Source organism: Phyllopteryx taeniolatus, chromosome 4, assembly GCF_024500385.1.
Source record: "Phyllopteryx taeniolatus isolate TA_2022b chromosome 4, UOR_Ptae_1.2, whole genome shotgun sequence".
Classification (NCBI taxonomy): domain Eukaryota; kingdom Metazoa; phylum Chordata; class Actinopteri; order Syngnathiformes; family Syngnathidae; genus Phyllopteryx; species Phyllopteryx taeniolatus.
In genome coordinates this window covers 8,709,617-8,722,135 of record NC_084505.1, presented here as the reverse complement: position 1 = coordinate 8,722,135, position 12,519 = coordinate 8,709,617, and the positions used below count along the sequence as shown (strand labels likewise).

General features: G+C 40.9%; 2 protein-coding genes across 3 annotated transcripts; one reads left to right on the top strand and one right to left on the bottom strand.

Annotated features, from left to right (window-relative positions):
• Positions 1–95: 95 nt before the first annotated feature.
• On the top strand, positions 96–3,275 carry LOC133477506 (extracellular superoxide dismutase [Cu-Zn]-like). Its single transcript, XM_061772321.1, has 2 exons — positions 96–285; positions 2,066–3,275. Exons 1-2 carry the CDS (start codon positions 272–274, stop codon positions 2,697–2,699), a joined length of 648 nt encoding a protein of 215 aa, XP_061628305.1. The 5' UTR covers positions 96–271; the 3' UTR covers positions 2,700–3,275.
• LOC133477503 (coiled-coil domain-containing protein 149-like) lies at positions 2,941–12,047 on the bottom strand. 2 transcript variants are annotated; one of them, XM_061772318.1, is made up of 14 exons: positions 11,926–12,021; positions 11,712–11,766; positions 9,908–10,069; positions 9,784–9,822; positions 8,644–8,751; positions 7,594–7,710; positions 7,338–7,510; positions 7,179–7,251; positions 5,251–5,335; positions 4,978–5,122; positions 4,824–4,900; positions 4,543–4,578; positions 4,420–4,467; positions 2,941–4,340 (listed from the first exon to the last, which is right to left on the bottom strand). In XM_061772318.1, the coding sequence occupies exons 2-14, from the start codon at positions 11,760–11,762 to the stop codon at positions 3,889–3,891; spliced, it is 1,566 nt and encodes a 521-aa protein (XP_061628302.1). In that variant the 5' UTR covers positions 11,763–11,766; positions 11,926–12,021; the 3' UTR covers positions 2,941–3,888. The 2 variants fall into 2 exon arrangements, with proteins under 2 accessions (XP_061628302.1, XP_061628303.1); XM_061772319.1 differs by lacking the exon at positions 4,543–4,578 and having other exon boundaries at positions 11,712–12,047.
• Positions 12,048–12,519: the final 472 nt, after the last annotated feature.

The window sequence follows — 12,519 nt, the reverse complement described above, 5'->3', positions numbered from 1 at the left end:
ATTTCATATTAAACAACACAACAAGATAGCTACACCCACACGACAAAAAAAACAACGTTAAATAGAAATAAGCAAAAGCCAAAAGGTCTGCACTCCGCCCTCAGCAAGCGACGCCCACTGACTCGCGCTTATTACACAAGACAAACCAAACAAGACAAGATCTCTTTTTTGTGTGTTTGTTTGTTTTCCCCACACGGTCCCTGCAGCACGAACTCCCGACTGAAATTGCATTTTTATTTGGCTCGGTAGCTCTTTCTCAGTTTTGGTGACAATGCATCAATACTGGTGAGTGTATTTCATTTGATTATTAACTTAAACAATGGAGCGACTGGAAGCTGTTTAAATTCCAGGTTTTTGTGTTATAAAAAAAAATAAAAAGAGGACAAAGATTGTTTCTGAACCTTTTCCAACATTGATGTAATCCATAATTTATACCAGTCAATTGGGGAAAAAAAGATCTTTTTGAGAGGGAACGTAAAAATAAACAACTGAGATAATGTGGTTGCACAAGTGGGCACACGCTACCCTCTTTTGACTGGGGTTAAGTTAACATTTGTGTTCAGAAGCAACGTCACATTCAGTGTTTTTCCAGACATTTTTGTATAGTCACATGTTACGGCACAAGCCCCAGAGTGTCCACAGCATCAAGGGTCTCACTGTTCGGAGGATCAGTCAGCATAAGGGTACAAAAGAATTTTCATGGCATTGTAGAACCAAGTGGAGAAAATATGTCACGTCAGTGACATTAGCTACCAAGAACTGGACCTCAAAATTGATAAAGACGAGAGGAAAACTGGTCAGGAGGCTGTGAGGTAGCCGACTGCAATATAAAAGGAGTTGCAGGAATTTCTGGCAAGTACTTGCTGTTTAGTACATGTGACAACAATCTCCCGTCTTCATACTGGATGTCTGGGCTGCGAGGTAGGGTGGCAAGATGGAAGGCATTTCTTACAAAGAAAAACATCCAGGTCCGGCTTTGTAAAAACACGCCTGGAATCTCCTAAATGCATGTGGGGAAATGTGTTTTGGTCTGATGAAACCAAGGTTGAAGTTTTTAGCCATAATTCCAAGCGCCAGTGAAGCACGGTGGTGACAGGATCATGCCTTGGGGCTGTTTTTCGTCACCTGCAATTGGGGCCTTAGTCAAGTTTTAGCGCAAAATCTTTTTATGTCCACTCTACTTGGAAAGTTTACCTTTGTGGTATATATGTTTTTCACACACCATCTCATCATTTCCTTCCATAACATACATTTAATACATAACTGCCAATGCTGCACGTACAACTGTTTTTTTTTTTGTCTGCATTTATTTGTTGTTGGTGCATACAGTATTTGTAAAATTAGTTTTCTAGTACTGGTACTGAATAAAATGATTTGAACTGCAAGATATAGATTTTGAATGCCTCAAAAGTCAATCAGGTAATCTCATAAAACTTCAGTATCATGGCATCATTTTATGTGGCCTGCGAAAGCAAATCATGTGCATCTACTTCATGTTTCTGGATAAAACCTGATCCAAAATTGCAAACCGTCTTCACTTTTAATAACGCTGAGAGATTGCAAGCATTTTTTTGTTATCAAAGCCCAAAATAAATTTAACAATAACGGACCAAATTGTTTTCCTTGACTTCATATTTCAAAAGTAGTTATCCATCAAATGTTTTTGTGAATACTGATATGATGAGGCGGTTTTACATTTATATGGTTTCATTGTCCTAACAGCCCTCTAAGGGAAACCATAACCTACAGTGTGGCCTGTGACAAAAATGAGTTTAACACTCCTGGATAGCTCTACAATATATATCTGTCACAAGGTTATTTCATTTTAGTGCTATTATTATGAGGTATTTCACATTTTTACACATATTACAGTTAAGAATGTAAAGATGTTGCATAAAAAAGTGGCTATAATTTTTTTTACAATAATCATAATTTACATTATTTGAGGAGAGGGGCTAAAGAATATGGCTTCCAACCAGCACCGCGGAATAGGCTGTGTTCAACAGTCCATGGTTGTGTGATGATTCTTCTACTATATGTCACATGGTGTTTTCATGTCTTCCAGGCCAAAGTATATTGTGGGGGCGTCACTTCTGTTTGTGCTGTCCGTCTGTCAGTGTGCCTTAGCCAACACCGACACCTTGGCTCCAGCAGAGGTCTGGCAGAACAATGGCACTTTGTATGCAGCATGTAAAATGAAACCAAGCTCCTCGCTGGCTGATGGTTTGCCCAACGTCTACGGCCAAGTGCTCTTTAAGCAGGATTATCCTCATGGAAAGCTCAAAGTCCTTCTCCGGTTCCATGGATTCCCCGTGGGGAGCGAGGCAGAGCCCAGGGCTGTGCACATTCATCAGTATGGAGACCTGCAGCAGGGGTGCGACTCCACCGGGGGCCACTACAACCCTCGAGGTGTTAGTCACCCCAACCACCCCGGAGATTTTGGACACTTTGCGCCCCAACAAGGCAAAATTCTTGCACTGTTGGAGTCTGAGGCCATGCTTTTTGGCAGTCTGTCTGTGCTGGGAAGAGCAGTGGTGGTTCATGAGAAGAAGGATGACTTTGGCCTTGGTGGGGACGCTGGCAGTCTGCTTCATGGAAATGCAGGACGCAGGCTCGGCTGCTGCGTTATTGGGGTTACCTCCCCCAATTTCTGGAATATGTACTCCAGGGTGATCAATAGGCTCATGCGGCGGGTTTAACTCGGCATTATTGCAGATTTGTAGTCATGTATTGTATTCTTGAAGTTTCTGCTGCATGCACTTAGTCTGACAAATGAAAAACAAGCTGACCAAGTCAATCATAAAAGCATTTTGGATACAAATCCTTTTTTTTCTTGCTTTGCTAGGAATATGTGTGAAAAGTGGTTTATTTTGAAGAAATAAATACATTTTCTACACAGAAACGTATAACATATTTTCCAGTTAGCTTTTTCACCACACGCAAGGACCAGTGCTGGTAATTGCTCTGCAGAAATGTCATCGTACCTGTACAATGACAAAAACAGGTTACGATCTTAAATGAAATACAGTATAGTGGACTACTTGTCACAAAAGGGTCAAACCCCCTTCCTCAGAACTGTGAGGCAAATGTGCTAATTGTTCATCCAGTGCCACCCCTGGTGTACATTATACATAAGCATATTCTTCAAAACAATGTAGTCACATTTTGTTTAGTGATACTAATAAATGCCTGTAAATGACAAAATCTACAAAAATGCACTCAAAGTGGTTTTCAAATGACGATATTGTGAATAAATTACACAGGTACTGCAACTATTTGAGCTTTGTTTTAATGGTGCTTTTTGTCCACCGAGGATACTTTTCCAATATTGATTAATTTGTCAAATTAATTGGAAATTTCCAAAAATCTATCTTACACAATGAGAAAAAAATAACATCAAATTTGATCTGCTCCAGATTGCGTTATGGCAAAAGTGTGATATATAATCTCCTTTCCCTTGTTAAAATATTATGTAACTGTTTAGGCCACAGCGGAGCATTCTTTGAGTACTATTGTAGTTTTGTTTTACTTTTACAAGGACACCATATTGTCAAACAGTTTCTGAATGGTGGCTATTATTTGAAACATTTTGGTGCTGGACCCCACATATAAATCAACAACAATTCACTTTGAGGATGAAACTCTGTGTACTTAACGAAAATCCTCCGGTTGCTTGCTTTGTAGTCAGATGAAGTTTTGTCAAAGAGTAACAATCTATGTGACTCTTTGCTTTCAAGCACTATCATTGTATATCATTAGGTGCTTCCTTAAACAAACTGTAGGTCAAGTAAATAGCAGCCTCTAGAAGTATCCTGGAATATACAGTGCCAGTGTGGAAGCGCAACTGTCTTGTTTGGGTGTTATCCTCCCCTTTGAAGCTCGTGCGTGTCAAACAGAACACGCTCTATTGTCTGCCCCAATAGAAAGCTCTTGATCTTGCCGAACGGCCTCCTCCTTTGCGAAGGGAATGGATGCGGCGGCATGTGCTGAAATATGGACGTGTTCCTTTATTATGATACAATCCGTTTCGACATTCTCCACTCCCTCTTCGTCATTATTTTCTCTTCTTGTGAGGTTAGATGTCACAGACGGTCGTTCAGAGGGATTTGACAGAAGGGGTGTGTTCACGTCTATTAAGGAGGGAAAGACATCACCTGCACCGCTGTCATCCTTGGATTGGTCACCTTCACAAAGCTCATCGCCGCTTGGCGTGCTTCGTCTCTGACGTGTAGATGGCTCCTCCTTGGCTGAAGGGGAAGACGAGAGCGACGAGTCGGGAAGTTCTGCTGGCGTTTCATTCTCTTTTATTGGATGGCCTGATGAACTCCGCTCTGACTCTCCTGTGAGCACATGCATGCAATGCATCGCTGAATAACACGTGACAAGGGAATAGACATCTTTCTGCTTAATATCGCTAACCTGGTGTGGCTGGTGGCTGAGAGTTGCAGATGTTGGAGTCTTTTCCCTCTATTGTGAAGGAGAACAGTGCTATTCAACTTTTTACAGGTTGTGCAGCAACTAAATACTGAGAGAGAAACATACTTCCACATATGCCCACAGAGATATGGTAAGTGAGGCCTTTAGGAGCAAGATGCAAAAAGCAGAGAAAAGAATTAGCAGCATGTTGATTAGAAGTTACATAGTGAGTTACACCATTCCTTATTTTTTAACCACATGAAGTGAGAGGACAAGGCAGCGTTAGGCTTTGCAATCAGTGCTTAGATAGAGATAAAGCGGATTTATAAATCTGCGCTATCATTACTATTGAACAGATGGATTTCCCTCAATGCCACTCACTGAGTGATCACAGATTTTGCAACTACCTGGCAGGCTCCACAATCCAGACGTTTCCAATGTTTTGAGCTTCTTCTCCAATTCTGCAACTCGACTTCCGAGAACCCTGGAGGCAAGGGGTTCATCAATAAACATGTTCGTGAAGCAGAGAAAGACTTTTACGGGGACGAGAAGAATAAGTACTTGTTAATTTGCCGCTGATGCTGAATCAACATGTTCTTCTCGTGGATTGTTTCCAGGAGAGCGGTGGCCAGAGACTTGAGGTCCGAGATGGACTGGGCGGTGACGGGCAGTGTGCACCCGCTTTCATCAGACAGCAGCTCCTTCACTGCATATACAACACACACACCAGACACAGTCATCAATCTTTCCCTCACTCACACAAACGCATGTTGCAGCTCTCAACCAGAAAATTCAAGTTATGGTAAGATGAGTTTACAGTGAAGTAAATCACACCTTGTTTAGCTGAGAGCACCCCAGTGAGTGCAAAGCTGTTAGGCTTCTCACAAACTTTGGCATTCTTCCTGCATTCCAGCGCACTCTGAAAGGAGTTTTAATATAGTATGAAAAACAGTTAAAAAAAAGTAAAAAAAAAAAAAAACTCGGTCGCCCCCTACAGTCATGAAGTCTAACTTACACTTGATATGTAATGCAGGTATAATGATAAGCACGCATTTGTTAAAGCTACAGTAGTCAATGTTCCCTGGCTAGTCCACCAATATTACATATTAGGTAATATCAGATGACCATTGCAATAACAAACGTAATTTCCCTCATTATAACTCCCTTCGCCATTTAAATGAGGTAAACAGAGGGAAAGTTTTGACTATGAGCCGCAACTGTAAACCCTGCTGCTTAAACAGAGATGTGACATATTTACAGGTTTTACCAATCCCAGGTGTGTTGCGTTTTTGTCTATTCTTAGCTTCTTTTTAACTCGTAACCATGATTATGTTCATGAGTTCCACGTTGAAGTGTTCACCGACCCCCCCCCCCGCCCCCCCTCCTTAGCCCCAAACCAGATGTGAACCAAAATGTGCAAAGCTGACAGATCTGTTCAGCGGAGGAAGGATCCAGCACGACAACAGGTGGGCACAGTGGGAAAAATCGCACAATATTGAACCGAGCAGACCATGCATTTGTTATGCAAATGATTTGGTACACAAAATTGTTAAATACTTTAGTCCTTATGTATTTGCAAGCATCATTGATTCTTGTTATTGCTCAGCGTCAGAAAATGATCAGGTCTCTTTGACCTGACTTTGTGATTTACCCTTCAGCAATTGAGAGATACTTATATATTATTTGATATTTGAACAAATGAGCGAGATTACTCTGATATAAGAAAGCGTAACCGTTCTAACCGGGTGGGTGCGTGTGTGATTTATGGCATTTTCTTACATGGATTGCCTTTGTGTATTAAGAACATAACTCTTATAATTATTATTGCTAGAGCAGCAGCATCAGGGGTGAAAAACATTTTGTCTTGGGTTGTGCGCACCGGGGCCCTCTCCATCTGAATTCCCGGGCTGAATTTTGGGCCCAGTAAGTGCCTGGTTCACTGTTCACATTTCTTATAAGTTTTTTTGGTTTTGTTTGTTTTTTGCCCTGTTCGGCTGTTAGGCCAAGCAGATCTGGATCCCTTTTATGCCGGAACAGTTTTACGGTGTCACATTGGAGTTTTTAAGCTGCCGCCGGTGGTTTCTTAGTATTAGAATGGATATTTATTGAGGATCAGAATCGATCAGTCAAAAAGAACAAGGTTTCTTGAGGGGAGTGAGAAAAGAAGACAACAAAAGACAAAACATTAACTGTAAACAAGATGAGGAAAGTAAATAATTATATATCTAGAACAATGACATGTTAGATATGAGTGTTGTATGGGGCAGTAGTGCTACACCCTGTGAGGGAAAAACTGGACAAGGACAGGAGAGGAAGCATGCAGGATAAGGGTCGTGAACCCGGCTGTACAACTGAAGTGTGGTGGGAGTGGGTATGTGGATTATAAACATCTACAAGACCAGAGTGTGAGTGAGGGGATACCCAAGCAATTTGCATAGTCGTGAGTTATTTGTCGTAATAAGTGAGTGGCCCCACTATCAAATCCACCCAAATTGAAGGACTCTGATTTGGATCCTGATCTGCTCAAGTGCACACCTTCATCATGCACAAAATGTGACCTAATGCCAACGACACCACCTTCAAGTTGAAGGCAATCAATCTGGGCAACAAAAGGGCATCTGAATTTGTTTTCGCTTGTATTTGCACCGAATGTGTAGAAAATGTGTCTTATGTGTTTAAAAAAAGAAAAAAAAAAACCTTTCTTCGGTTTTTTTTTTATTTCGTGGTTGCAGGTAATATAAAGCATGAAAATAAATATCTACCTTGTACTTGGCTAGATTTGTCTTGAGCAAGGTCACCTCCTCCTGAAGTTGACATAGCCGATCATGCAAATACCTGAAGTAGTAAGAACTTGTTAAGTAATCTTGAACGTGAAGAAACCTTCAACATGGACCGTTCTTTTTTTTAAAACACTAACAAACCTGTTCTCCATGCAAAGTGCATCAATATCTAAAATTCGAACATCGTCATTCCCAACGATATGGTTCATCTCCACGTTGAGGCGATGAGCCTTCTGCTGGAACACGTCGCGCTCCGCTCGAATGTCCTGAAGCTCATCTGTGAGAGACTTCACGCCGTGCTCCAGAACCTCATTCTACAGTCACCCCAACACACACAATTCACAAAGCTCGATGTAGCGAGAGGTCATCTGGGTTGACAGTGGTCAGATATGCTTACCTGCTCTCTGGCTCTTTCCAACTGTTTGACCAGGTCCTCACGCTCATGCGCTGGGAAATGGCGAGCGCCTACCTCGTCGTCTCCCAGTCTTTGTTTGGTGATGGTCATACGTAGGAGCTGTGAGGCAAGAAAACGGAGTATTATCACTCCTTGGAGACTTCAAATGTCACTTGCCAACATGTTTGTGAATATACTACTGTATATAACCCATGATGCAGCATGTCAAGGGTGTCAAATTGAATCACTCAAGGGTCTGAAATTTAAATTTAAAACAAAGTCCAAGTTGTGGAACAAACAGGCTTAACATTTATGGAATGTTCTGGCACTGACAATGCTTTAACCAGAAATACTAATTTGACCAGACTGGAACAACTTTTTCCTCAATAAAATATATAAGACAACAATATATTAACATCAATAAAAAAGGTAGGATATGTCAGTGACTCACAAATAAAATGAGGTGTCTCATTTTAAAACTATGTTAGTCAAGTTTCAGGGCTGATAAGGCGATGCTGCAATAGGTTCCCCTCATCCATTCATCAAGTTCAGAAAAAATCCGTCTGGTTTCAAAATGCCAACATATATTGTACTCCACCACAGACACTGCCTCATGACACAAAAGGCAGACTATCGCCCCCCCGAAGCACAAACATGTACTTGCGTTCCCACCCTTTGTTAAACTGCCTTCCTTCTGCATCAATTCTTCTCTTCTTGGAGATTATCGAATTAATTTTCCATTTGCCAGGAGGCTGGGAGGCAGGTCGCAAAATTGACATGCATTATGGGAGATGTAATTTTGGAAAATATATGTTTGATTAGGATTGGAATTAGAGAAGTACAATTGTTAATTACTCGCCATACATGTCACGAACATGGAATTTGACAACTGTATTTGACCCATTCAGTTAACAGACTATATTGTGGAGTCTATACTATTAAAATTCTTGACTATAGATGTTTTTATTTTAAGACAACCATAAACATGTCAAGCTCTGGTGGGCCACATAATATGAGTTTGACATACTGTGTGTGTGCAATGACGTCACGCACCTTGTTATCCCCTTGAGCTTCAGCCAGTCGTTGCTTCAGCTCCTTCACTTCTTCAGAGAGACGGTTGCTTTTTTCTTTCGAGTCCCTCAGTAGCTGAGCTAAATTCACCTGTGGAAGATGTCATAAGCGAAATCGTTATTGTGACCTTTTGATACAATTGATCACACAAAGGCAGGCTAAGGCAGGTTGTCCATCCATCCAATTTACTAGGTTTTTAATCCTGTTCAGGACTAAGACATGAGTTTCAATTTATGCCAATGGTTTAGGGTGAAGGCGGACCGTCAATCATAGGGTAATTTGGAATGGGGCAATACAGTGAAATCTATCCCATGCTAGCTGCCTCATAAGTAACTATGTTAACTACAACACTACTAACGGCCTCACAATACCAAGCAAACTTCTGTTTGTTTCCACCCTTTCTCAGACCAAGCCACGCCCTCCACACAGATTTGTGGTGATGGGTCAAGTCAAGTTTCATCTGGCCAAAGGAAAAAAAATACATTTGGCTGCACACAAAACTAGAGGCGCAACGATTGCTTGACAATTAACTGATTATTAAATTAATGATTTTTGATAATCAATTAATTGTTTGGTGACCTTGTTTAACTTAAAGTTGTGTATCTCCTTGGAATTGGAAGGACAGCAACTGAGCACACTCGTTCAGTTAAAAAAAAAAAAAAAAAAGGTTGTAAGTAAAGAAGGATCAGAGATCACAAACACACTGACTGGAACATTTCACAAATGGCTTCCACGGCATCCAAATATACAAAAATGCTGTTTGGTAAAGCTGAGACATTTCAAATGAACCCTGTAGTTGGCCAAACCAAATTTAAGATGGCACTTATGTGAAATGTGTGAACCGTTCTCATTTAAATGAAAATGTAAACATTTAGCTCAAATAGTCGACCTAGTGGTAGCACTAGAAAACATAAAACATTGCCTATGTCACGCAACTCCATCGACAGGAGAATATGAATGTGCTGTCAGTTCTGACTGACCACAAATTCCTTACAAGCAATCCCAAAACTTTAAATGGACTTGAAGGTATCATTGGACTGTGAATGAAATCCATAAAAGCTGGGCAATCAAACTCAGGAGTGGGCTTCTGTGATGTTGTTACAATAGAGTTTGAAAACTTACTTGGTTCCGTTTTTCAGGAGGTAGAGACGGATCCCCATCCTGTTTTTAGGAAATTAAAAGAATACAATGTGTTAAAGCAAACTGCATGGTTTGTGTATCTTTATGATGTCTGCACACATCTTACAATGAGCTCCCGGTATTTCTTTTTTAGTCCTTGGTGCCGCTCACGAAGCTGGTTCGCCATCAGCTTGTACTGATCCCGCTCCTGTTGGCACGTGTCCAGCTCCTTGGACAGGATTAGCAGAGCTTCTTTTTTGCTCTCCAACTTGCGCTTACAAATTAGGAACTGCGAACGCATGGATATTAATGTCATTACAAAAGACATTTACACACAAAATAAATGTAATGTTGACAGAGGAGGAAAACGTAATAATCATATACATCTGGAAATTCAGATTCAATATGAATATTTTTTTGGGTGTTTTTTTTTTACTTAATCAGTCCTATCCATCCATCCATTTTCAATGCTGCTTGTCCTCATTAGGGTGCGCGAGGCTATCCCGGCTGACTAAGAGCAAAAGATGGGGGTATACCCTGAACTAGTCGCCAACCAACTGCAAGGCACAAAGAGACAAACAACCATTCACACTCACATTCACACTTATGGACAATAAGTTTTATAGTCTTCAATAATGCATGTTTTTGTAATGTGGGAGGAAGTCGGAGCACCCAGAGAAAACCCAAGCATGGGGATAGGACATGCATACTCCACACAGGAAGGCCGGAGGCAAGACTCGAACTCCAAACCTCAGAATTGTGGAGGCAGACATACATTTCATTGTTGCACTGATGAAATAAATCACTGCAGTAAAAGACATCTGTATTTATAACTTTACTGCCCAATTGTGTACTCTTGCTTCCCCCCAGCATCCCCCCAAAAACTGCATGTTAGGTTCATTGAAGACACTAAATTGTCCATAGGTATGAATACTTGTTTGTTCATATGTGCCCTGCAGGTGGCGTCGTTCGGCCTATTTTAGGGGGGCTTCAGCCCCTCTAAATGATTTTGTTGTTTAATATTTTTCCCTCCAATTATTTAACCAAAAAAAAAAATTAATCTTGAATAAGCAGGGATAAACCACCAATAAGGCTTCTTGGGATTGGTTCACCCCAAAAATGAAAAACAAAAAGAAATGTAAAAAATTGTGGGGAAAAAAAGAAAGAAAATGAAACAAATTTGGGAAAAAATAACTATAAATCTAATGGTGACTTTGAACTTTTACCTAGTCCAAAAACGTTAAAAAAGCAATTTCTGAGTCTTCATTAGCGCTTTGTGAAATTTGGTGCTCGCGCAATACATTCACTCACATTCTGTGCATCTCCTGGGGGCTAAGCCCCCACCTATCCATAAAACTTAGTGACGCCCCTGTTCCCTGCAATTGGCTGGCGACCAATCCAGGGTATGTCGCACCTCTCGCCCAAACTAAAGCCAGCTGGGATAGGCCCCCTCACCCTGTGGTGACCCTGGCGAGGTAAGCCCATAGAAAATGGATGGATGTTCTATTTAATGTTGTATTGAAAACTCAGCTACCGTCTTTCTTGTTTTAACAAAAGATCTCTTGTACGGATTTCCACGTACAGTACTGGGGTTGCACTGTGCAGTGTGTACTTGTGATTTCATCATTAAAGAAAAAAACAATTGTATTGTTCTTGTCCTTAATTCAAGCTTCTTATTAAAATAAAAGACTGTGGAAGAGGAAACCCACATTATCTTACAGTGCTGTGCAGGTATGGCGAAAATAACTTCCTTGTGCATAAGCCCTGCAGGCAAGGAGTACTCTGATTTTAGCCAATTAACCGGCATTATGGCCAATCAGCACTCTTCATCAGTGTCACAACGTGATTCTGGTTGTCACGTCAGTGCTCGGCCTCGATCACGCTTGCTCCAACGATAGTGGAGGTTTTTTTTTTTTAAATCATGTTTTTACCTCGTTGACCATCCCCTGCCAGTCGCCGTCGTTCCTCCTGGAGAGATCCATCTCTCTGTGATGTGAACGAAAAACCCCTGACGTCAAAATGTGACTCAAACTGAACGAGTCCTTTAAAATAACTTCAGCGGCGTTTTTATGTCATCAACGTGGATTAGCTGGACGTAAAAGGCAGAGGTCATCACCAGAGATGCTCTTGTAAACAGTACCGTACCACATTTTTGCAGTTTCCTGGTGAAGCAATAGCTAGCGTTAGCATGCGTCACGTGTTTCGCTGTCAGCCAATCGTATGAGTTCTTCAACGCCCCCATGGCATGGTCGTATTTTTATTTTATTTTTTTACGTCACGTGGTTTCAAAACATGCCTGATGTTGATTAATTCTATGGTAAATGTTCACCCGTGTATAAATAAAAAAGTATATTTGTTTCGTCTGTTGTAACTTGTAAGGACTTGAAGATGTTAATCGCCACTTGAAAAGACATCAAAGCCGTAGAAAAGAAAGTTTGGACAGTAACAGGAGAGGGCGCCATATTGTTAACAAGCTTGACATAACGTCCCTGTGCAATACAATGGAACTGAATGGACTTTTTCCAAAAGTTTCCATATGTAAGGGATATTTTCCACAGAAACCTCACTATATATATATATATTATAATATTTTTTTGATACAAAATACATTCATTATTTATCATTAATAATATATTAATACAGGGTTTACGAAGCTTGTGAGTACAAGCTTCGTCTTTTGGGAGTTTTGGGGAATTGATTAACCCGCACGACTTGTCCGGGATGACTGGAACATCATAC